Source organism: Panicum virgatum, chromosome 6N (genome assembly GCF_016808335.1).
Source record: "Panicum virgatum strain AP13 chromosome 6N, P.virgatum_v5, whole genome shotgun sequence".
NCBI classification, from domain to species: Eukaryota; Viridiplantae; Streptophyta; class Magnoliopsida; order Poales; family Poaceae; genus Panicum; species Panicum virgatum.
In genome coordinates, this window is record NC_053150.1 from 20,220,699 (window position 1) to 20,247,420 (window position 26,722).

The window sequence follows — 26,722 nt, forward strand, 5'->3', positions numbered from 1 at the left end:
GTGAACCTCTTGGACCTGAAGATGCTACACGATATAGAAGTGTAGTTGGGGCATTACAGTACTTGACCTTAACTCGGCCAGATATTTCTTTCGCAATTAACAGAGTCTGTCAGTTTCTACATTGTCCTACTACAGCTCACTGGTCTGCAGTCAAAAGGATTCTTAGATATGTAAAACTCACGTGTGATATTGGCATGAGCATAAACAAGTGCCGATCTATGCTTGTGAGTGCCTTCTCTGACGCAGACTGGGCAGGAGACATTGATGATAGAAGATCAACAGGAGGATTTGCAATTTTCATTGGCAGTAATCTTGTATCATGGAGTGCAAGAAAACAAGCCACTGTGTCAAGGTCAAGTACAGAAGCTGAATATAAAGCTCTAGCCAATGCAACAGCAGAAGTTATCTGGGTGCAATCACTTCTTAAGGAACTAAAAGTTCCAACGCCACCTGCAGCAAGGTTATGGTGTGATAATTTAGGGGCCACTTATCTCACAGCGAATCCTGTGTTTCATGCTCGTACAAAACATATTGAAATTGATTTTCATTTTGTGAGAGAACGTGTGGCTCGGAAACTTCTGCAGGTTCGGTTTATATCAACACATGATCAAGTTGCTGATGGATTCACCAAGGCTCTTACAAGAGACAAACTGCATAATTTCAGACGCAATCTTAACTTAGTAAAGTTATGATTGAGGGGGGCTGTTAGATAATATTGTAACATATGCTTTGTATGGAAACAAACCAACCGAAATCATGGAGTCCTGATGTACAGAATTGTGTAGAAAGTTCCTGGGTTGTAAAGATAGGAAAGTCCAGATATGGTTGTTGTACAAATAGAAAGGTATAATACCGGCATCTCCTTGATTTCGGTTGGTGATTTGTACGCCATGCAGAGGGCTCTTCTCTGTATATATTAACAAAGCTACGCGGCCTCCGAAGAGGTGAGAACGCTTCCTAAACATACCTGGTTGCTTTCAAGATGGTCTGCTACTGGCCCAACAGATCGACTGCACTCGTGTGCAAATCCAAGCTGATTGTTCAGAGGTGGTGGATATAATGCGGGATGGTGGTTTTTCAGCCACGGCGTCAGCTGCTATTTTTGAGGAGTGTAATCATCTCTGGGAGGAGCTTACGGAAATTTCCATATCTCATTGTCATAGGGAGGGTAATCAAGTAGCTCATGAGCTGGCTAGACAAGCAAGATTAGAGAGAAATTCTTGCGTTTGGATAGATGATCCCCCAGTATTTGTCCGACATTTGCTTGTAAACGATGTAACTATTCTATCACATCAATAAAGCTTGCCGGAAGGCTTACTTCGAAAAAAAAAACTTGTTCCGCATCAGGACTCGGGAGTTGGGATAACACTCGCCAGTGGAGCACCTTCATTTTCTGACATACACCTTTTTAATTTTGCTCTCCATTCCTTCCGATGTTCATGATCACCCAGCAAAGATAGCTGCTGTGGTGCTGCCGACCCCAACACTTCAGCGGGCAAACATGGGTAGCGTCCTGTCGAGGTCATTGCGTGCGTTCCTAATATTCCTAAAGTGAAATTTTTACAATACTTGGGGAGGCGTTGGGAGGCATTTCATGTGTCTATAATTTGTAGGCCTAATTGAGGGTAGGTATTGGGAGGCGTCAATAAGGAGCTATTGGGAGACGTTAGATGTGTCTATGGTCGGTAGGCCCATATGTACCATAATGCCTTCCAACGCCTCTCAATGGCTCCGAAGTTAAGAGAATTAAAAATCATGATATATTTGTATTTCGTAGTTATTTTTTCGATCAAGGGTATCATGGTAAATGCACAATTATAGAAATAATGTTTTGAATAGTATAGTTAGGGTGTACAATTTAAGTCCTATAGTGAGATGAATATTTGTGTTAAGGAAAAAGATGATCAGATCAGATTCAATATTGCTAGGGTTCTTCGTCATCTCCTACGACGCCGCCCGTGCCGTGCTCACCGTCGGCCCCGTCGCCGCGGCGCTCGCCAGGCTGCCCGCCGACCGCCTCACTGCAAATCTCCTCGGCCGTGCCGTGAAGACGCTCGACGTGCTGATGTTCCCGTGCCCGGCGCAGGGCCACATCAACAGCATGCTCCCCTTCCCCGCGGCGCTCCTCGACGCCGGCGTCTTCATCATGTTCCTCCACACGGACCACAACCTCCGCTGCGCCTCCTCCATGGCCGGCTCGCCGCGCCTCCACTTCCTCTCCGTCTTGGACGGCCTCACCGACGACCACCCTCGCTCGCTGGGCGACATGATGGAGCTCGAAAGGTCCCTGCGGGAGGTGGGCGCCGTGAGGTACCGCGCTCTGCTCGCATCCTTGTCGTCTGCAGAGCGCCGTAGCCAAGACGACAGTGACGGCATCGATGGCGATCGCAGCTTCCCGCCGGTGACCTGCATTGTCTCCAAAGGCCTGCTAACTTGGGCGATCGACACTACCGAGGAGCTCGCCGTGCCGGCGCTTGCCTTCCATAAGTCTAGCGCGTTCAGCTTCCTGGCCTACCAGATCGTTCCCAAGCTTCTCGAGCTTGGCGAGTTCCCCTTCCCTGAAGGCGGCGACCTCGACGAGCCATTGCGTGGCGTTCCGGGAATGGATCTTCCCAGGGTGTGCCGCCGTCGCGGTGGCACCGCCTGCGGCATCGGTCTCGACCCCCATCCTGCCCGTGTTCGCCAAGGCCAGCGCGCATAGCCATGAGGCACGGGCGCTCGTGCTCAACACGACGGCCTCCCTGGAGGGGGTGGCGCTCGCACACATCGCGCCGCGCATGCGCGACGTGTTCGCCGTCGGCCCTCTCCACGCCATGCCGGCGCTGGCGTCCAGCCTGTGGACCGAGGACGATGGGTGCGTCGCGTGGCTCGACGGCCAGGCGGACCGGTCCGTCGTGTACGTGAGCTTGGGGAGCCTCGCGGTCATCACATGCCCGACTGTTAATTAAAAAAAAAACAAACTGGGCAAACACCAGTAAGCTGCTCAGCTATGTGCATCAACTTGCAATTTACAGACCCTCGATGAGGATGCGAATGCGACACTGCTCAAGTTAGATGCATGCATACAAAGAGTTACACATCTGAAACATCAGCTTATGATTGCCAACCCCATGAATACGGTCGGGATGCCAAAGCCCAGCCCCCATCCTACATTGTCTTGGACCCAAACCAGAAAGCTGCTTGATATGAGAGCACCAATGTCTATTGAAAAATAGAACCAGTTAAAAAAAGATCCCCTTCTGGATTCGCTCAGCTGGACCTGTATCATCAAATTGATCCGCTCCAAAGGACGACACATGGCTTAATTCCACCAGTACCCAGGGCAATCAGATAAAGACCAAGAAAAAAGACAGTATACTGAAAAGGGCTTGCTGGTGGGCAGAAGGATCCTTCACAGGACGGAGGCTAGGCATGAGCACAGGAACTGATGCTGAAAGAGTCAGTATTGCCATCCCCTACAATTAAAAGAATAAAAGATGATGTCAAGCTAAAACATAAAAAACTAACAAGGTCCTACCTGGATCAGTTGAATGTAGCATTTTGTGTATGGGCTAACATATAAGCAAGCCTAGTTCACAGAAGTTAGAGGGCACGCTCATTTGGTAAAAAAGAACAAATTACTCGCATGTACCTTTTCAACATCCATGTTAAGGGTTGACAGATCAATAAGAGTACAACATCTTTAGAATTTTTTTCTTTTCGTGTGTGGGTTCAGGGCGGTGGAAATGGAAAATATCTTTAGCTTGACAGAGATGCGTCATAGAGATATATCATTTGGAAGCAAACTGTGTTGTATCAGTAAAAATCACATGCTATCAAGAAGACAATTTCTACCCGCATATGCCATCCATTTGCCTTCTTTAATGAGCAGCAATACGGAATGTAACATGGCACTACAGAGCAAAATAACTTACAATGAAGTATATCGTGGAGAATGTTGCAATTGCCCAATACCTCCCCCAGTATGCATCAGCCAGGATTGCTCCAATAAGGGGAGTCAGATAGCAAGTTCCCTGCCATGTAGTCACATTGCTAGCAGCAGAGGCAGTTCCATCATGTAGCTTTTTTGTCAAGTAAGTAACAAGGTTTGTAGAGATGCCATAATAGGCCAGCTGCTCACAGCATTCATCACCTAGGTTAACCACAATAATTAATTGCAGGTTATAAGGGAATTAAATGGAAGAACATACTTACACACTTAGTGACCATATTCCAAAAAATTACCTAATATGAATGGACATGCCTTCCATCTACCAGTTGTTTCCTTCACAACAGGATTTCTAGTTAAGTCGACAGATCCATCTCCAGTGTATATAGGTTGGTTCGGTTCCTGAAACCAAGATCATGTTATCACACCATTATAATTTTTGTCAAACAAATGGTAAAAGTACTAACAGACAAGAGAGCACTTTGACTGCATATGCAGCACATCATACATTGCTGCACAGACTTTGACTAAAACAATATAGCAATCCACAAGGAGTTCCTACATTTATTCAGCAAGGCCCAATCCAGACTATTTGTTCAGGTTTTATTTCAACATTAATGTGCAGAGGAAACCACTGCAGCAATATGCTGGTACTATGGGGCCATAGCTCCATCAGCTTAAGAAAAAACCAAAGAGAAATAGCCTGGAACTGGAAAATTTTCAATCCACACGAGTTCAAAGAGCCAGAGAGACCGGCACTTGCCGATGAGCTTGACGGCTGTGGACCCGGCGCGCGAGGAGGTTGGAGATGGGAGTCAATCTGGGGCAGGCGGGTGGGGGTAACCAGCAGGGAGGAGAGCAAGGGCGCGGCGGGAGGCACCGACGCGGGCGAGGGCGTGGGTGGCGCGGTGGAGGCGGCGTCGGGGGAGAGGGAGAGGGCGACGTGGTGGAGAAGGAGCAACGCGGATTTTCACCGTTGATAGATGCTATAAGATTCGTGTTGTCCAAGTGGTCCGCCCACGGCACTGGCAGCTAATGACTATGTCGCCGGACGTTAATAACGCACGTTAGTAATAAATTGTATATCCTTTCACACTGGCAGAACGGGTTCAGGTCGAGGGGCCATCAGAAGTTGGTTGGGTCATATGGGCCCATGGGTCAGGTGCAAAGAAGGCAACAAGGTGGACGGACGCCTTTAAGTTCAAAAAAAAAAACAAGGTGGACGGACGGAACCGCGAAGGCTCAGCGCAACTCGCCATGGTCAGCAGTGTCGCTGCCATAAATCGTAAAGTCTGAACCCTAAACTCTAAATTCCAGAATATAAACTCTAAACACCGAACCCTAAACACTAATCTCGGATCATAAATCTTAAACCATAAACCCTAGATTCTAAACCCCAGACTATAAACCCTAAATCCCGGACCATAAACCTTAAACCCTCAACATTAAACCCTCAACCTTAAATCCCGAACCATAAATCCTAAACCCTAAACACTAAATTCCTAACTCTAAACCCCGAACCATTAACTTAAATACAATAAACATTGGATCATAAACCCTAAACCTAAAATCCCTAACCCTAAACCCTAGACCATAAACTCTAATCCGAACCGTAAACACTAAACCCCAAACTCTAAAAGATCCTAAACCGTAGACTATAAACTCTAAACCCTAACCTCAGAGCCTAGACCCCCAAACCCTAAACCTAAACTCCGAATCATAAACTCTAAACCGTAAATCCTAAATCCTAACCTCGGACCCTAAACTCTAAATCCTGAATCTGAAACCGTAGACCATAAACTCTAAACCTGAAACAGCAGAGGCCTACAACGATAACTTTCAGCCGTACCGAACACCAAGGTCGAAGGTCAGTTTGATTTTGTCAATTGAATATGTAAATTCATACGTTGTCAATTTTTCTGCAAGATAAATAATACATCTATGTATGTGGTCAACGGATGCTTGCGTGCTTCACTTTTCTACTTAAAGACATATTTTTTTTGAGCAACTTAAAGATAGATATTTTGGACGGCTGGTTTAGGCTACTATATAGCAGTCCGTGTGAACAAGACCCATATTTGGCCCTCCAGTTAACGACCAATTAGTCCACCTAATAGCCAGTAGCCAACCCGCCGCCTTTAATCGTCCAGCTTATTTTCATCCGAACCGTCCATCCTATTCCATCCTGGTCGTCCATGACCGTGCGGATGTACGCACGTGCGTACCACACCATTCGCGGGAGAAGGAGGCCACCGGGAGCGCGGAGGCCGGCGGGAGCCAGGCGAGGGCGAGTTCACGGCGGCGGCGGCGGCGGCGGCGTGATTGAGGAAGAGGGCGTGACCGGGCGGTACTGCCTTTTTACTTGCGATGCACAATGATCACATTACCAAGCGAACAATAAAATCAAGAAAAGAAACTATTTTATGCAGGTATTGAGAGGCATTGAAAAGTATTAGAAAGTATTTTCAAGCATGGTAAAAGGGCTACTTTCTATAGTGCAATTTTGTAAGAGCTACTCTAACAGACTAGCAAAATTGATCTGTGTCTGTAAAAGAGAAAAAAAATACATCTAAAAACAGACATCCAACGGACTCTTGTTCATCCTCGCTGTTCCTCTCCTCTCGGTAGGCATGTTTGCCGAGCCAGACGACTCGGCATCTCCCTGAATCCAGCGCTGCTCCCGCCCTCCGCGCGATGCTCCCGCCCCCCCGCGCCGTCCCGCCAAGCCATCGCATGTGCCCTCGTCCTGCTGCTACTTGTGCTCCCATGCCGTCGCCCGTCGGCCTCCAGCCCTGCCGCCATCGCTCGTTCAGATCTCGCGCCGCCGCTCTCGGAACACACCCTGCTGGTGCTGCGGCGCCTTCCTGCCCTCACGCCGCCGCTCCAAGCACACCCCGCCGCCGGATTTCGCGTCCTCTGCTCAGGCACGTGCAGGATGGGTTGGGGCACGAGGTTTGAGCAAAGCACGAACAGCATGGCAACAGGCTAGCACGGCAGGAGTCTTCAGCACGGCAGAGGCTTCAGCACGTAATGGATTTGTGCTAATCGAGCCTTGCCGCGGCGGCGGATGGATGCGGGAAGCAGCGGCGAACCCAAAAACTTTTTTGAGCCTAGGCCATAATAGCTATGTCCGTCTATATATAGATTAATTTGTGCTTATGGCGTGTGCAAAGTTTTAAATAGCCGGCTATAGCTTCCGCTATAAACGGCTATAGCTTCTAGGAAAGCCAAACGCTATGGCATTTAGCCCGCTAAAATCTACTATAGCCCGCTAAATACCGGCTATAGCCCGCTAAACGCTATAGCGGCAGCTCTGCCGCTAAACATCTTAGCCGGCGATTTAAAACCTTGGGTATGTGCATAGTCAGCTATTTATCCTAAGCTTATGTTCATAGGTATTCTTTTGCGCGGAGAGCATGCGCAGTTGCTGTGCCTAGGTGAGCCCGGGACAGTGCCCCAGGTGACCGGGTGCTGGGTTCCCCACTGTGCTGGACGCAAGTTGGGGGCGGCGACAGAAGCAGAGAATATGGATCGGCGTAGGGAAAAAAGTACAAGGGTTTTCAGTTTTGAATATGGAGAGTCATGAGATACCTAGTCTCTTGGATAGCCTATCTTTTTAGGAAGATTTCTATTTTTACAAGGAGGTTAAAATCTGTAAATTTGGCTAACATTTTACAGAGTCTCTTGGAGTTGCTCTAAAAATATCAGTACGAAAGAGTTCTTATGCACTGATTAGGAAGGCCCCATGAGGCCCTAATCATACTACATTATTAACCATGATGAGCTTAAACACTCACCATGTTTCCCTAAAAAAACAGGAACAGAGAAATCGGTTCCCACAAATGCCATGGTTTTCATGACAAGTACAAAATTGAAAGCATTCATACATCTCACGATTTTTTTAAATAATATTATTTAAAAAACTAATCAAAAAAATAAATGCCAAAATGAAAAAATTACAAAAGTAGTAGCCTGTTGGCTATTGGCCAGCCGTCTAGTTAGGTATCGGCCATTGAAGGGCCGACTGCCTACGTGGCGTATGATCTGGCGCAACTGAATCCCGCAGACGCCGGTTGTCAGCATCGAAAGGCCTTGTCGGCTGTCCAAAAGCCGACAGGTCCTAATCGGCTCGATTGGTCTGTCGGCCCACGGCCGTGGACAACCCAATTATTCCAAACAGGCCTATCGGCTGCCCAGTAGCCGACAGGGTCCTGTCGGCTACCCAAGGGCCGACAGGGACCTGTTGGCTGCCCAACAGCCGACATGTCCCTTTGCCTATATACAACACCATTGAGGCCATTCCCTTTGCTGGAGTTGTAATGGCTAGTGGAGGATCGTCTAGTGGGAAGGGTTTTGTCTTTGGGAGAGGAAAGGGGGTAGGAAAGGACCACCGGTAGTGTGGGAGGGTTCCATTGGCCCTGATTTTTTTTCGGAAGCAGTGTATGAGTTTTCATTTGAGAGTATGAGTAATTTCACAAAGGAGACACCTCTGAGAGGGTATGATAACCGCATAGAAGATTGGACAAAATGCATGCATGGTGAGAATTGCTTAGTGCAGATGTGCGCCGAGGGAACGGATGGAGGTCGTCGTTTCTTCAAGTGCCCCCGAGCATGGGTAATTTTGACTACTAATGATGTGTTGGACATGTTTAATTTGCATTGTATCACTGACGCTGCATTTTCTGTTTCAGGCATCCAATGCTCCAGAGAATTGCGGGTTCGTAAGATGGGTCGATCCTCCCCCAATTCATCCTCACGCGTAGTACATCTATTATCTGCAGAATCGTATCTTCGATTTAGAAATGGAAGTGAGCAGCGGCAACAACGACGAAGAGGATGATGAGAACAAAGGTGGCAGTTCACTGAAGGAACCATGCACTAATCCATATTGCAACTGCCCGTGTCACAAGAACAATGGTCCTCCGGTTCCGCCGACACTGCCAGCACCTTCTGCTACGGGAGGATACCTTGGAGATGGTTCGACATAGTTTGCTAAGTGGGAGAACTATTTGGAGTAACATATCGTGTTTGTCTGATGTCGTATTAGTGTTTGTTGTTTGTTAGAATTATCTAAGGCATATTAGGTTTAGTCCAGGACCTCGTTACCATTATTTTCAACAGGTCCTCACATGCCATTTCATGTGTTGTGCGCATTGAATTATGTATGTAGTACTTTGTTTATCTTGATTGTGTTTATGTTGTTGATCCTTAGTTCTGAAAAGTCTAGTTATAGCTCACATGTTATGAAAATGCTACTTGTAGGTCCCTAGTTCTGAAAAGCCTAGTTATAGGTCACATGTTCTGAAAAGGCTACTTGTAGGTCCCTAGTTCTGAAAAGCCTAGCTATAGCTCACATGTTCTGAAAAAGGCTACTTGTAGGTCGCCAGTTCTGAAAAGTCTATGAGTACGTTAGAAGGCATTAAAAACTTTCAGCTAGCGGACAAATCACAGATTGCAGTACAAAGTACAGATGCTGATTGAGTAGACATTGAAATTAGAAAACAAATTGCAGTGGCATGTGCATGGAACATGCTAACGTCGTGTTCGAACTACACCTAACATGCCTTAGGGAATCTGAAATGCAGAGATTAAACGGTGCTGATCTACTGAGTGCACCGAGGATACTTCCCCTTCATAATAGTCTCGGGACTCGCCTCCTTCGCACGGCGGGCCCTCTCTCGCTTCCTCTCCCTATCGGCTTCACCCTCCTCCGCCTCCCAACGTTCCACATTTGCAAACCTCTTCTAGATCTCTTCCCGTTCTTTCTTGCGCTTCTCCTCCATTTTCTCCTCGTGCAGCATTCACCGCCACCTTTCTGCAGCCCACCTTGCTTCGCGCTCAATGTGTTCCTTAGCTTCCGGCGATTGCTCCGTGTCCAGCCACTGTATGAAATCACAAAGAGGTGGTGGACTCTATTTCTAAACCGAGTTAGATCGGACTTAGAGAACTCTGAATGCTCAAACCAGATAGTTGGAGCTGCTACCTTGGGTTTGTCCTTGCCATACCGCTTTGGTGGGTCGTACTCGTAGTTGTCACACATGGAGAACCTCATGCCGTAGTCGTCGCCTAGAACCTTGGGCTCCATCAGCTTGCATTACGAGCCGCAGAAGCACATTGGAACCTGCACTCCTTGAGGTACAGGTTCTCTAATCTTGTTCCACGGAATATAGGTGGAACCAGAGGAAGACATGGTTGTAATGGGGGGATGTGGAGTGGTTTCCTATGTGATGTGGTGATGTCCCTATTTATAGATGGAGGTAGATGGTCTATAGGCATGGTTCACGCAACCTGAAAAGCGCAGAGCAATCAATTCACGTACGAGCACATGCACACACAGTGAACGAGTGGGGGTGCTAAAGAATCTGATGCAACCTAACATGGCATCCAGGAAAGACACGCGCGTGGGATACACAATCATCGTACACAACGATCGAGATGAAAAATAAGACAACTAGAACATAAAATGGAGTGCATCTGCAATGTCCTAAACCTACTTCTTCTCTCTTCTTGGCCAGCTGACCAGACGGAAACATGAAACGCTCCGCTGGTTTGTGAGTACGTGGCGGGGGGTGAAATGGAGTGGACTCAACTGGGTCGTCCTGGTCGGCTGTGTCGGTGTGGGGGCTCCAGGCATCTGCCAGGCGTCGAGTAGGTCCTCCCGAGGCCAGATGTCTTGATCCGGCACGTAGAAACTGTCCAGGCTGCCTGAAGCTGCCTCGACCGCTGCGATAACAACAAATATAAAAAAGATACTGATGAATTAAATACAAGTTACTATAGGAGCAAGATTAGTCCATACCTGCTGACCGGTAGGCGTAGCGGCCCCAGTAGAGTCCACTGCTGAAGGTCCTGCTGCGGTGGACGGCGCACAAGTGGTCGACGGACCAGGAGCACCTGCCGGTGAAGTCGTGCGGGTGCTACACACTGGAGTTGACCTATGCTCGGGAATCACCACCTCTGGCATCCCTCTGCCCGTTGCATGCCTAACAGCCTCAACACAGCTCTGTGAGAGGCGTCGTAGGCCACTCGCTAACTCCATCCTTGCCACACGCGGTGGGTTCGCCTCAAGACGGTCCATGAAGGACAACAACTCCGCGCCGACATCGCTGCAAGTATCGGTCTGTAAAATTGAGCATACGTAGATATCAATAATTCGTTCGATTACGCACATAACCACTGCATCCCATAATGTCAAGAAAAGTCAATTACAAGAACATGAAAGGCAGCGGGAGGCTCGGTGGCAATTGTGTCCGTAATCTCCGCATCATGGGGCTCGGGGTCCTGTGGCACGGGGAAGAACCTCCAACGTGTAGCGCGGTGGTACCAATGCAAGTAGGCCGGGTACATGGCCTCGTTTTACGCAAGCTGCGTCTGGTGGACGTCGTCGGCAGCCTGTAGCCATTGATCCGCCCACGTCTATATCTTTGTAGCCCAAGTTGCCTCATAGGCAACATCTTGCCCTTTCCTTGTTAGCCTGCACATGTAAGAAAAATGAGCATACTGTATTCATCTCTTAAACCAAATGAAGTGCATTTTACAGAAGTACTTACATGTGTGAAGTATGATCGAGTCTCATGTGGCAGTGGGAACTCCTGGCGCACACTAAGCTGGCGAAACACTCGGTGCACACAGTAGGGCTCGACAAAAATGTCGAAAACCAAATGCTTCTTCGTGAACCAGTGCAGCTGGTCACGGTAGAAAAGCAACGACATACCTCATGGAGCACGTGCTGCCGTCAGTACTGCAGTGTACGGGTTCCACCGAACCCTGTCTGGTGTCAACTGGTAGAACGCGGCGACAAATGCAGGATACGTCAAACGTCCGGTGCCACTCACCCACGTAGGCAGTAGTCAAGTAATGCCGTGAATTAATATATGCACATACTTTGAAAATATGACATAGTAATCAAAATTTAAAAATTGAAATAATCTTACATCTCGTTTCATTCAGATCGATCCCATGGTAGGCCTATCGATCACGTCGAAGTGTCAGTCATCGTACAGGTGGTACAAGGCCTGCTCGTATGGCTCGTAGCTATGAAGCTTGGGCCGTCCGATGTCGAACCGCTTGAACGACCACAACATAAGCAACAACGGACAACCGGCCAATGTGCCAGTCGAGCTCCTCCTCGTGCACACATCGCACAAGGTCCTCTCAGTAGCAGCGAGCATGGTAACGGACAACCGGCCAACTGAACTGAGGAACGTCATCCAAAGGAGCGTCGGCAATCTGCTGAGCATACCAGATCAAGTGCTTGTCGACACTGTCGTGGTGCGAAATGGTAAACAACATCCATCCGAACAACCACAACAGGTACGCCTCCAGGTTCCTGCTAACCCTTCAGTCCTCCGCATTCTCACCAAGGTGCTCCGCCGTGAACTGCAGCAGCCAAGCCTTTTTCGGTCCATGCCTGTCAGTAAAGTCGACCTGAGGCGGCTGGTCCTCAACCGGTGGAATAACTCCAACAAACCACTGCAAGATCTCCTGCCTCCAGTCCGGGTCAACAGCCCAGGCAGCCACGGCTCGGTCAGCGAGTGGCAAACCAAGAAGCAAAGAGACGTCCTAGAGGGTGACTGCCATCTCTCCAACTGGTAGGTGGAACGTGTGAGTCTCTGGACGCCAACGATCGACCAAGGCTGACAACAGCGCACAGTTGATAGTAAATCGAAGGCTGCCCCCCCCCCGTGTCGGCTCCGCCAAACGAGAGAGCGGGAGCAAACCCGACGCTCTCATCCTATGACACGAAAACATAATAGTTAAGTACATTAATCAACACAAAACTTACAAAATTAGATGAAAGTTATATAGCGTACCTAGGGATCAAACGTGCGTCAAGCCGCCAACACTCGTCGTGCGTCCGTAGCCTCAGAGGGGGTGGAATATGTCCATCCACCAAACGTGACCTGTGCTTCGCGTCAATCACCAGATCGATCAGCTCAAAGTTAGCCATACCTACAAAATGCACATTCAATGTAACGAAACATTACATATGTAAATGGAATAAGTGAGCTCACCAAAGACTAATATAAAAATAAAATTATATTACACATCAAACAATTAGTTTGTCCACTTACACGCACAAACATTTTCATCCACCAGTACGACACTTAGATAAAACAATATTATACTACATAGTTCAGAGGATTATGACTACATTACAGGAACAACAAATAAATATTACACCTAGACAATAAAGGTCCTTGTATCTAATTATTCTTGGAGTTGCATTGTGGAACACGCCTTTCTGTTGTGCCGTTTGTATTCCTATGGATTGGATAGCTTTCGCAATCCTTGCGAAGGTGTCCTCCACCGCATGCTAAGCAATATTTCTCAGCACCTCTAGCCTCCCTGGCGTCCATATCGTTTCTAATACGACGACTCTTCCGACGACTCCGGTAAATAATCTTAGTTTCCGGATCAGGAATCCAATATGCCCCATTGGGCGGTGGTTTTGTAAAATCAGCTAGCGCCCTGCAACCACGGAGTTCGCCACTCCAAGTAGCCATGACTGCCTCCTTCAGATAATACGGGGACACGTACGTCCCTGAAATTCTTGCCTTAGCACGAGCAGCGTAGACATGTGAACAAGGCATATGCAGCAGTTTTGGTTTGTTGCAGGAGCACACGCATGTGTTCGTTTCTGGCCAAAGCTGGCATTCCATTGTTACCGTAGAACTGCCCATTCCAACGCCCCCCTTGTCACGCACCGACACCTCGAAGAAATAATCTTGGTTCCCTATGAAATGCACTCGATGGAGCGTCTCCTTGGAACTTATTTTATCTATTATCTCTGTCATTTTCTTGTAGTACACGAATTGAGGACTTTGCACAACAATTGTGGCTTGCTGAAAGCGTTCTCAAAGATATGCCACTGTTCGTCGAAGAATGCACTCGACAATGGCGACCAAGGGAAGGGAGCGGCATGCCTTCAGTACCCAGTTATACACCTCAACCATATTTTTTGTCATAATTCCATACCTCGATCCATCTGTATCCGCAATCAAGGCCCATTTCTCAAAGGGGCTCATTTTTTATCCACTCCGAGAAGCATTTCACGGATCTTCCCCCCTTACGCCTCCTTGTCACGTGTGCAGGCTCACCCTCGATAGGATCTAAACCCCGCGGCTCCTCTTCACGTGCCACAATAGGTTTCTAACGAACCTCCTCCATATGATTCGTAGTAAGATTATCAAGAAGGGCCCATATTTCATCAAACTTGCATTGCTGAGTTTGTTGACACATTTTCTTGAACAGGTCCTCCAGCCGCTTGCTTCTAAACTGCGAGTAAAAATTCGCTTCCATATGCCTCATGCACCACCGACTATGCAGGTCTGGCCACGAAACATCAATGTTGCGACCTTCCTGCAGTTTCATGATAGCTGACAATATACCCTTGTGACGATCATGGAGGACACACACGTTAGGCCACTCACAAACCACGGCTCGCTTGATCAGCGAAAGAAACCACAACCAGATTTTAGCATTCTCAGATTCCACTTGTGATCTCCATTTGATTATACACCCAATTACTGTCATGACCATCATTAACTATGAGCCCATCCATTTCAAAGTTGCCCCAGTCCTCGGGAACGGTATATTCATTTTCAAATAGTCGGGCATTTCGACCTCCAATAAAGGTTCTGTACTCCTCATCCTCTAGCTCCATTTCATCAACAATCGCCTCATCCAACTCGCCCTGGTCAGCATTCATGTCACCACCAATTCCTTCAACTTCAAACTCAGCTTGTTGCTCAACCACAGGTTACGCCTGCTGCTCCTCTGCAGTAGCATTTTCATACGCCCAATCGGTTTCAGCCACCACCTCTGTTGCAGCAACAACATGACTCATGCTACTCTCTCCTTTAGTTACGTTAGCCAGTTCTTGCTGAACTAGCACAACAAGAGGGAATTTCATTTTGTTCATACCCATATCGACAAAAGCACGCCAACATTTTGAGTTCCTCATCTTGTACAATTCCCAGCGCCAACCATGCTCACGCTGCATTGAAACTACACCACTAACTTTGATCCTCCAGTGACTTGTGTCAACTTGCAGAAAATTATGCATCCAACCTAACATATCCCCATGTCTCATGTGTAACGGATTGCCTACAGTTGTATCTACATACAAAAACTGACTTAAATCTACCCTCGAGTCACAATAATTGATGAACCCGTTGCCATGATAAACTCTGATATTTACTAGTTCCGAACTCATCCCTGCTAATGCATTACAGAATCTGACATTATACGACACATCGAAATATTTGTAATTTACATAAACTAAAAAAAACTTGCTGCTACAATTCGGGTCTTATATTCAAATCTGTTTGCAAATATTTTCAATTCATTTAAATCTACATCAATGCAATAAGTACCAACACTATATTTCATTCAAATATGTATTCTGTCACAAATCTATAATAACATACACTATATTCTAACTGCAATAAACTACTAAACTACAAATTAAACATTAGTAGAGTAGTATAATGCAAATAAACAAGCAGGAAGCTATAATACTTAAATCTAACTGCAATAAAAAGCATTAATTAAAAAAGATAATAAGTAAAACAAATTGAAATTAAAAAAGACCTTAATTATAAATGACAGAGTTAAAAAAAACTTACCGTCGGGCGCCGCCGGCCGGTCAGTGCAGCACTTGCCGCCGCCGCCGGCCCCCTCAAACCGCCGAGCCGAGGGCCGGCGGGGACCTGCGGCCGCGCGCGGCTCAAGGAGGTGGTGGAGGTGTGGCATCGGTGCCACCCGAGCGGAGGCGGCGGAGGCAGGGGAGCGGAGGTGGCGTTACGCGAGCGGAGTCGGAGGCGGCAGCGGTAAAAGCAGCGGCGGGGCGGTGAATGGGCGGGGAGGGGGGGGGGGGGTGAATCAGGTGCTGTAAATGGCAGATAGGCCTGTCGGCCCGCCAACGGCCGATAAGACCCTTATCGAACCAACAGGTGCCTATTAGGCTAATAGGCCACGCTAGCAGTTCGCCCAGCGGACGGAGCCGACGTGGACCATTCTAGTTACCTCCTCAATAGCCGAAAGACACTTATCGGGTATTCAATAGCCGACATGTCTCGTGTCGGCTCTCCAAAGACCGACTGACTACTACTTTTGCAATTTTTTCATTTTGGCATTTATTTTTGCGATTAATTATTAAAATAATATTATTTAAAAAAAGGTCATGGGATATGGGATTTTCCTTTGCAGGTTTAGTATTCGCTTGCAGCCTTTTTGGTTGGGCCTAATTTATGAACTTTTGTTTTATCGGCCTAATTCATAGTTTATTTCAATATTAGTTCAATAATAGCTTCATATGATCTGAAAATTAGCTCAGTATATTTCATGTATACTCAACATATAATTATCTTCACAGAGCAAATTTCTATTTATTGAACTGTAACATTCTGAATTTTGTAAAAGGTGTCTTCAAATTGTACATCTGCTAACTTTTTTGTTTTAAATTGGTTGCAACCTAAAAAATGCCAAGCTTGTGAATCCCTTGAAAAGTCGACTAGAATCTGGAATCTTTTAGCTATCTACACATTTAGCCCTGCTAATGGGTTGAAACCCACCCCTAACCCGCTCCTACCCACAGCCAATTAAAATGTATAACCAACCCAACCCAACCCATAAATTCTATTTACCTACTCACACCACCAGAGGTGGATGCCCATGTGTTATTACGGTGGCGCACTCCACCCCCATCAATTCACTTTACAGAACACAAACGAAAATCACAGATTAAAATGCAAAGCATTGGAGTCTTGCAAGTCTACACAAAAAGATTTTAGGCACGAGCTTCCGTCGAAGCTGCTCCATTAAGATTGGAAGGTGGGTTGCATACCGAGATCAGAAAGATCACAAAAAGATGGGCTCCATCAGGATGCTCAATCACCCCTCTTGCAGACAGCCAAATCAAACCCATTGTGATCCTAATTACCTGTCTAGAATCATTGTGAAAGCCAGGGTTGTGGATTTGTCAGAAATACCTTGGTTTATTGGTTGCTCAGAAGATGAAGATTTTGAAGGAGAATCTTGGACGGCGCAGTGTGAAATTCTGCAGGCCACTCTCCTTGGTGGTGGGCCTCGTTATGAAGGGATTCCACCAAATGGGCCAGAGGATGTGCAACCAAATCTCTTCCAAATTTTTTTGGCTTTGGTCAGCCTGGACAAGGCCCAGTTGAGCCTGATGGTGATGCTGCTAATGCAGTCGGAGGCAATCAGGATCAAAATGTTAATGAAGTCCCTAATGCACAATAGGAGAATCAGCCCATGAATGCAGCTGGTTGGGGCTTATGGCCAGAGCAGCAGAATGAAGCATCTGTAAATGTACAAGCTCCTCCTCCACAACCAGGAGAGCCTTTCCTGGAAATGAATGATTTGATCCAGCCACAGAACTTGGATCTGGACCTTAATGAGCCACTAGATGATGACCTGGGAGGAATTGAGGATCTTTAGGTAGCTGCAGAAAATCTGGATGTAGAGCAAGCACAAGTTGATCTGCCTCAGGAAAATATTTTAGATGAAGGTATTTTTGATGACCTGGACAATAATGGGGATGTTGCTCCTCAGCAGAATGCTCCAAACAATGATGTCCAGGTAGAGGTTTTCATTCCACAAGACCAAATTAATCCAGATGAGATTGGGGAAGATGAACTTATGGATCAAGATCAGGATGATTTCCACCCACTTAATGACAACAGCATGCATGTTGGCTTTGTGGAACTAATTGAGCCTGCTGCAGATCCAGTCTTTACCTCTCTCTTTCACTCTTCTGGGTTTCCTTCCCCTAAACCAAATGCAGATGCAGTGAGGCTTTGGGCCAAATTCTTTGCTCCTGGAAATTCTCAAAATCCAGTGGCAGTTCCAAAACAATGGGCAGATTTCTTCACGGCATTATTACTGAACCCCTCTAGTTTTCCTTGGGCAAAGCAATTCCTCAGTTCTCCAGCTTGCTCCTTTTTGGGGGATGATTTGTCTGGGTCACTTTTTACCTTGCCTGATGTTTGTCCCAAATCCTCAGCAGTTCCCTGTCTGCAGAGCCTTAAAGTCCCGGATCACCCTAGCACTCTTGAGGAAATATCTTTGGAGGATCCAGCTGGAACTAAATCAACAATTTTATCAGAGTCACCTGGGGAAGAGAAAGAAAAAAGTAAAGGGAAAATTAGTTCTGCTTCTTCGTCTCCAGTCACTCCTCTTGAGAAAATGAAGCACAAAGTCACTTCCAGCCCTGGACCATGGTCTAAAACTTTCCTGGCCCAAGCTGACCAGGAACAACAAGCTTCGATGTTGGAAGATCCAAACAAAAGAAGAAGCAAGAGGGTGCTCAATCAGAAACAGGGTTACAAAAACACATAATGTTTGGGTAAAAACTGTTTGGGTTGTTCCATAGAGCCACCTACTCTCACTCCTTCAGTTCTCCGTAATCTTGGGGCATCTTTCTGCAAGGTGAATGAAAAGGACCTTTCTGATGCTGCACTTTTCAAGAAGAAGAAAATCCTAGCCCCTATTGGCAAAAGGACAGTGAAGAAGAAAGCAAATCCTGACGACAATGATGCTGCAGAACAGAAGAAGGAACAGAACAAGCCACAGAAGTGATCCACCCGGGGATCCTCTCCTTTGCCTATTTTGCTGCTTTTGCTGTAGAAGTCTTTCAGTACTTTGGCCTGTATTATATTCCTTATATTTAGACAATTTCATAAGTGGGTTTATCTATTTGTCATGACCTTTTATCTAAATTCTAGCTCCTAGACTTGTGGTTTGCTTAGTCATACCATACTCAATGGGTTTTCTTCTCACTTGTTGAATGGATAATACAAACCTATATAAATCATGGAAGATTTTATGCTGGAATGTCAGGGGGCTCAATTCTAAGAAAAAATGGGATTGTATTCGGGATAAGATTTCTGAATCTCACTGTGATGTGATTTTCCTACAAGAAACCAAAAAGGAAAATTTTGACCTGCAATTTATTAGAAAGTTCTGCCCTCCTAGCTTTGATTGTTTTGAATACCTTCCCTCTGTGGGTGCATCTGGTGGGGTCATTACTATCTGGAAGTCTCACATTTTCACTGGTCAACTAATCTACAATAATGAATTTAGGATCTCTGTTGAGTTTTCATCAAATCTTAATGCTTGTGATTGGGTTCTGACAAATGTTTATGGTCCTTGTACTACCTCTGGGAAAATACTTTTTGTTAATTGGCTTAAAAATATAGACATGCCAGATGAGGTTGATTGGCTTCTCCATGGTGATTTCAACCTTTTAAGAAGACCCTCTGATAGAAATAAGTCGAGGAGATGTAAATGAAATGTTCTCTTTCTGTGAAGCCATTAGTGCCTTGGGAGTAGTTGAATTACCCCTTCTTGGCAGAAAATTCACGTGGTCCAATAAACAATTGTCTCCATTATTGGAAACATTGGACTGGTTATTTACCTCAAACTCATGGACAAGTTTTTTTTTCCTGGAACAACGGTAACTTCCATGTCCATGGAGACTTGAGATCATGTGCCTTGCCTTATTTCGGTCAATACAAATATACCTAAGAGTAAGATCTTCAGGTTTAAAAATTATTTGATGGAGCATGAGCACTTTTTGGATGTTGTGCAACATGGATGGACACTACCCACAAACCAGACAGATTGTGCAAAGATAATTTCAGCTAAGTTTAAAAATTTAAGAAGAGTCATCAGAACTTGGCAAGCTCATCTATCAAGTCTAAAGGCAAACATCACAAATGTCAAGCTAGTCCTCTCTTTTCTCAGTATCTTAGATGAATTTAGAGACCTCACTTTGATGGAGTGGAATTTCAGAAACACTCTACAGCAGAAACTTGTTTCCTTGCTAAAACAACAACATGTCTATTGGAAGCAGAGAGGTACAATCAGATGGGTGACTACTGGAGATGTTGGGACAAAATTCTTCCATGCCCATGCCACTATCAAACATAGAAGAAAACTGATCACTATGTTAGAGGACCAGTCTGATAACCAGCATTCAGATCGTAACTCTAAGGTTGGGACAAGTGGATTTTCAGGACATGCAGCTGAACCTTGACACCTTGCTGCTGGTTTCATCTGAATTAGGCTGATTAGCAGACCCCTTTACTACTGAAGAAATTGATAGTGTCATTAGTAACCTACCTTCTGATAAATCCCCTGGTCCTGATGGTTTCAACACGGACTTTATCAAAAAATGCTGGCCAATCCTAAAGCAGGACTTCTACAATCTCTGTCAGGCTTTTTTCATAGGAGAACTCTACCTACAAAGTATAAATGTGTCTTATATTACTCTGATTCCCAAAGGAGATGGTGGTAGCAAAGTTAATGATTTTAGGCCAATCTCACTTCTGAATACTTCTATGAAGATCCAAACCAAACTTTTAGCAATAAAGATGGCAGCGGGGCGGGTTCAGGGTGGATATCCGCGGATTTTGGGTTTGCGGGTTTCGGGTTCGGGTTTCAGTTTCCACCCGCGGATTTGCGGGTTCGGGTACCCGAAATAGTTCGGGTACCCGAAATAGTTCGGGTTTGGGGCGGGTTTTAAAATTTAGCCGCGGGTCACCAACGGGCCTCCGAAACAATCAGCCCAACAAAGGCCCACGTAGGAACCCTAAGTATATAATGCTGGAACATCCACCCACACTCACCCCTCACTCACCCGTGACCCCCTCACATGTGTCCCGCAGCCGCAGTCTGCTTGGCCGCCAGGCGCCAGGCCGCCTTCGGACTCCCCGCTCCCCAGCTCACCTCACGCCGCTGCTCAGCTGCATACCGCCGGCTGGCGGCTCGCTCGCGCTCGGCGCTCGCGCAGGCGTGGAGGCGCCGCCTGCCCGCCCGAGTGCCCAGTCGCACCACCCCGCACACGCTCGACGCACGGGAGAGGGCCGGCCGGACTGCCGGAGTGCCGCTCGGCGCTCGGCGCTCGCGCAGGCGCGGTGGCGCCGCCCGCCCACCCGCCTAGTCGCCCCGTCCGCACAAGCTCGGCACACGGGAGAGGGCCGGCCGGACTGCCAGAGTCCGGCTCGGCGCTCGGCCCTCGCGCAGGCGCGGAGGCGCCGCCCGCAGCCTGCCTGCCTGCTCGCCCCGCATGGCTCGTCGACTCGGCGCACAGCGGAGGGTTTCAGGTTCCAAATTATCCGTTGGATTTCGGATATCCGCGGGTTTCGGTTTTGGGTGCCCAGATACTCCACTCGAACCAAACCCGACCCGTTGCCATCCTTATTTAGCAAACACACTTCAGGCAGTAATTCAAACTCTGGTACATCAAAACCAATATGGGTTTATACAGACAAGGACAATTCAAGACTGTGTGGCATGGACTTTAGAGTATTTGCACCTATGTCACAAATCAAACAAAGAAATTATTGTCTTGAAGCTGGATTTTGAGAAAGCATTTGATAAAATTGAACATCAAGCTATGCTTGAAATCATGTCCCATAAAGGTTTTGGTCAAAAGTGGATACAATGGATGCAACTCATTTTTTCTTCTGGAACTTCTTCAGTTCTACTAAATGGAGTCCCCGGCAAAACCCTGCACTACTGACGGGGTGTAAGGAAGGGTGATCCATTGTCCCCACTTTTATTTGTTCTAACTTCTGATTTGCTACAAAGCTTGTTGAATTCAGCAAGACTCAATGGACAGCTGCATTTGCCCATCAATCTGCAGTATACCAATGACTTTCCTGTCTTACAATATGTCGATGACACTTTAATCTTTATGGAGGGATGTCATATTCAACTAGCTACTCTCAAAGCACTGCTACAATCTTTTTCTTCCTCTACTGGACTCAAGGTGAATTATTCTAAATCAATTATTGTACCCATCAACATGGATGAGCACAGGGCAGCATCTTTAGCACAGGCTTTTGGTTGTGTGATTGGTTCACTTCCATTCACCTATTTGGGTCTTCCATTGGGGCTTTCCAAGCCCAAAGTTATTGACTGTCTTCCTTTGGTCTCAAAATGTGAGAAGAGACTTACTTGCACTTCTGCACTCCTGTCTCAAGCAGGTCGATTGGAAGTAAAAAATGCAATCTTTTCTACCCTCCCAATGTATTTCATGAGCACCTTTAAACTCCATAAGACAGTCATACAATAGATAGATAAGTACAGAAAACATTGCTTGTGGAGAGGTTCAGACATAAATGCAAAAAAGCCACCCAAAGCGGCTTGGTTTGCCTACCAAAAATAGAAGGCTGAAATGAAGCTCTCCTTTTGAAAAATCTACATAAATTCTTCGCTGAACATCCCTTGTGTACACTTGATTTGGGAGTCATATTATAACAATGGATCACTGCCCTCACAGCAAAGGAAAGGGTCTTTCTGGTGGAGAGACAATCTTAAGCTCTTGGACTCCTATAAAGCATGGCACAAGTTAATATCCAAGATGGGGTTAGTTGTTTATTTTGGGAAGATCTGTGGAATAATCATGTCCCTAAACATCATTTTCCTGAATTATACTCTTTTGCCAAAGACACCAGCATTTCTCTGAAAAATGCTAGAGAAGCTGAGGATCCTGCACCCCTTCTCCATTTGACCATCTCTCAGATAGCACTGCAACAACTGAATGAGCTAGCTCAGCTTTTAGTGTCTCTGCCTAACACTGTTGAAAGTGACTCTTGGTCATATATTTGGGGAGATCACTTTTTCTCTACCTCCAAAGCATATACACATCTTACTGGACACAGACATACACACCTAGCTTTTAGATGGCTCTGGAAATCGGCATGTCGGAATAAACACAAAGTCTTTTTTTTGGCTTTGGCTGCAAGATAGATTAAGTACCAGAGGTTTACTTTGAAGAAGAAATATGATCTTGCCATCATATCTGTGTGTGTGCTGTAATCAGAATATAGAAGAAAGCTTGATGCATCTTTTCTTAGAATGTCCTTTTGCACAGATCTGTTGGTCAAAATTGCAACTTCAGATTGGGAACTCACATCCATTCTCAGAGCTGGAATCAATCCGGAATCAACTTAATGTCCCTTTCTTCATGGATATTATCATCATGTTCAACTGGTGCATTTGGATGCAGCGCAATGATCTTATTTTAAAGGGCTTCAACCGCATCCAGATAACTGTTATGCTAAATTCAAGCGTGAATTTGCCTTAGTTATTCTAAGAGCAAAATCAAGACTTAAACAACCTATGACAGAATGGCTAGAAGCCTTATTGTAATCTTCCTTATTTTTTTCGTCTCCTTTTTTGTTTCTTAATCCTTTTTTATGTTTCCGACTGTTTTTATTTCTATTAATATATAATCAGTAGGGGATTCATCCCCTCCTGTTTCATCAGAAAAAAAACCTATCAAGAAGGGGAAAAAAAGATGAGGAGAAGGGGATGTGATTGAGATGCACAGGAACATGATGGGGTAGATTCGGAGGGGTGCCGATGGGGCAAAAGGCAGACCAGTCACCTGGCGTGGAGGGGCAGGGGCAGGAGTTGGAAGGGCCGATCTGCGTGCCTGACACGGCCGGCGGCCGGCGGTCACCTGGCACGGAGGGGTATGTGCTGGAAGGGCCGGTGCCGGCGCGGACAGCGGCCGGTGATCACCTGGCGCAGAGGGGCTGGAAGGGCCGGCGCGACCAACGCCCATCGAGGACGGCGTCCGGCGCGGACGGCGCAGAGGGTGGATGGCGGGTAGGGCGGCCGACGCGGAGCGGTGCCGGCGCGGATCGAACGGCCAGCCGGTGAGGAGGTCAGCCTGCGCTTCCGTATGACTGCGAAGGCTACACGTTGCCTAGTGTGCCAACGAAGCACAGATTTTAGGACTTACAAAACTAGGCTTTGTTTAGATTCCTGGAAGTTGGGTAGAAAATGTCACATCGGACACTGCAGTACACTGTAGCACTTTTCGTTTGTTTGTGGTAAATATTGTCCTACCATGACCTAATTAGGCTTAAAAGATTCGTCTCGCAATGTACATCAAAACTATGCAATTAGTTTTTTAATTTACCTATATATAGTACTCCATACATGAGACATTTGCTATATTTAATGTTTCGATGTGATGGAAAGTTTGGAGTTTTTGTGGGAAGTAAACACAGCCCTAGTAGCGCCACATGAAAGTGAAACTGACTCATACTGTCACACATGACATCTAAGGTTGACCCTTTCCCTTTTTGGCTGATGGGTAAGAGTCGAATGAGCCCATCTGGACTCTAAAGCCTGGCCATAGAAGAAGATTCCTGGTCAGCATGCTGACATAGTGACGCAGCCAAAACCGTCCGACACACGCCATTCATGCCTTCACGCAGAATACCCTTCAGGATCATGCTATTGCTCCCGTTTTTCTTTTTCAAGGACGGGTTTGCCATTTTTTCAACGTACCTCAGGCCTGGGTGGCAGTTTTTCAACGTTGTCCATCTGAATCTACATGCAAATGGTACTATAGTATAATACTCACAAAACAAACTTTGATTTGGACATGAATTGTAAAAATATATAGTTTAATGTGTAGAAATGGCAGTACTAAGTTCACCAAAACTATTTTCGTACACTTCCATTTTAAATATACGACATTTAGTACACAGAGAATAGATTAATAGCGTGATCTGAATGTCAAATAATTCAGCAAACGGATAGAATATATGCTTTCTTATATCCCCAGTAACCACTGTAACTGGGTTTAGACAGTAAAAAAGTATCGTAGTCAGTCCTGACTTATGTCAGTTTCATAAATGTTAAATATATTCGTTTTGTTCGGCTGGTTGTGGCTAGCAGCTGGTGCTGATTTGTTGTAAGATTAAAACACTGCTAGCTGCCTAGCCAGGTGAACAGAGCGATTCGCCAACCTAAACATTTTTTTCAGAGATTTTTTTTATCCACCAGTTCTTGTTTTGTCCAACAAAAGCAACCTAAACAATTTTGCCAACCGCACTTCTTCTATCAACATCACTGCAGGTTCCTTTCTCTGTTCGTTGACAGAAAGATGCCATAGCAGCATTTCTTAGAACCGGCATTTTTACATGCATTTATTTTATACCTTACATCTTACTACGAATTCCTTACAAGATGCTTAATCCAGTTTTATGTAGACGTCACAAATCCAGAGCCAACTCTAGCCAACTCCTATCACCTCTCTACCTTAAAATTCACACCTTCTTCTTCTTCTTCTTCACTCCACGCTTCAAATGTCGTAAACAGATGTGTAGTCCTGGAACACCGCGTTCGTTGTTTCAGGGGTGAAGTCCCAGCAGCCCACAGGCGACTTCACCTGGTTGTCGTAGCTCCACCAGTCCACGTCCCCGTGCTGCACGCCGCCGTCGACCGCGCCGGCCTTCCCCGATCCGCTCCCCTCGCCGTAGAGCAGTTCTTCAAGCTCGGCCTCCATGCTGATCACGTTCGAGTTCTCCGCGCTCGACGGCGAGCCGAGGCCGCCGTCCATGGCGGCGCCGCCCTCCAGCTGCGCGCCCATCAGGTGCCCGTTCATGGAGCTGGACCGCCCTGCTTGCTCGGCCACTGTCACCGTGCTGCTGTTGCTGTTGAAGCTGCTGTTACTCAGGGTGGCGGCCCTGCTGCAGCCAGGCCACACCACGGGGTTGTGGTGGGCGGCGCCGAGAGGGTTCTGCAGCTCCTGCAGGTGCATGCAGAGTTGGATCCTCTCCATCGCCGACGCGCTCAGCGCCCGCTCGCCGGCGTCGTTCGTGTTCTCGGCGGACGTCTGGCTCGTGGCGGCGCCGGCGCCCTGGCGGTGGTGGGCGTCGCGGTCCTTGCGCCGGCCGAGGAGCCTCTTCTTCAGCTTGGTGTTCCAGTAGTTCTTGACATCGTTGTCAGTCCTCCCCGGCAGCTGCGCGGCAATGATTGACCACCTGGCCATGTTGAGCACAGAATGTCAGAATGGTTAGCAACTTAGCATGGAGCTGAGGTTCAGTCTAGTTGTTGTAAAGAGAGAGGGAGTGGGTAACTGGGTCTGTTTCTACCTGCTCCCTATGCTAATGTAGAGGCTGCAGATGATGCTGTCCTCCTCTGGGGTGAAGTCCCCATGCTTGATGTTTGGCCTCAGGTAGTTGAGCCACCTCAGCCTGCAGCTCTTGCCACACCTCTTCAGCCCTGCAGTAGTTTTCATGAATCATCAGTCAGTCACATGAAGACCCAATCAAACAAACTGAAAACTGAAAAGGAACTATGAGTCATTCCTAAAAAATGCATGGATGGATATTGGATAGATCATAGATGAGCTACAGTTGGTTCATTACCTATCGTGTGTGGCAGCGCAATCCAGTTGCCCCCAGTGCCATGCTCCTCGATGTAGTTCTTGAGCATCGCGTCCTCCTCCGGAGACCATGGCCCCTTCTTCACCGCCGCCTTGTCACAGCAGGGTGCTCTCCCCATCTTCCCTTTCTCTGCTCTCTGCTACTCTCCTGAGTCTCGGTCTCTCTTTCTCTCTGAGTCTCTGTCTGTCTACCTGTGTGTAGGAGGTGTGTTCGTGAGGAGCTGCTGGTTTGGTGTGTATGCGCCCAGGATTTATAGGAGCAGGCGAGAGGGCTTAAAAAAGTACGGATATGGTTTGACTTTGATGCTGACACAAGCTTTTGTTCCGGCGTACTTTGGAGAGTGCTTTTTGTTTCCCTGGCCACCCTATGCTACTTGTATATTGCCCTGCTGTGCTGCAGAAAGGCGTATTGCTATGATCTGTGTTTTGCTGAACTTCTGTGCCATGCATCTTGCTTTCTGAAACATGGATTGGTGTCTGAGCAACACTTTGTTACCTAACAATTTCAGCTGAATATATGAAAATTATTTCTTCACAAGATCATTCTTGATTTAAGTTATTTGAACAAGTTA

General features: G+C 46.8%; 1 protein-coding gene and 1 long non-coding RNA gene across 2 annotated transcripts; both read right to left on the minus strand.

Moving 5' to 3' along the window:
* Nucleotides 1–9,347: 9,347 nt before the first annotated feature.
* LOC120680220 lies at nt 9,348–12,582 on the minus strand. The gene is made up of 3 exons (XR_005677528.1): nt 11,479–12,582; nt 10,728–11,402; nt 9,348–10,651 (listed from the first exon to the last, which is right to left on the minus strand). It is a non-coding gene; the product is annotated as an uncharacterized LOC120680220 (long non-coding RNA).
* Nucleotides 12,583–24,844: 12,262 nt separating this feature from the next.
* LOC120679339 (transcription factor MYB36-like) lies at nt 24,845–26,360 on the minus strand. Its single transcript, XM_039960909.1, has 3 exons — nt 26,134–26,360; nt 25,858–25,987; nt 24,845–25,746 (listed from the first exon to the last, which is right to left on the minus strand). Exons 1-3 carry the CDS (start codon nt 26,267–26,269, stop codon nt 25,065–25,067), a joined length of 948 nt encoding a protein of 315 aa, XP_039816843.1. The 5' UTR covers nt 26,270–26,360; the 3' UTR covers nt 24,845–25,064.
* Nucleotides 26,361–26,722: the final 362 nt, after the last annotated feature.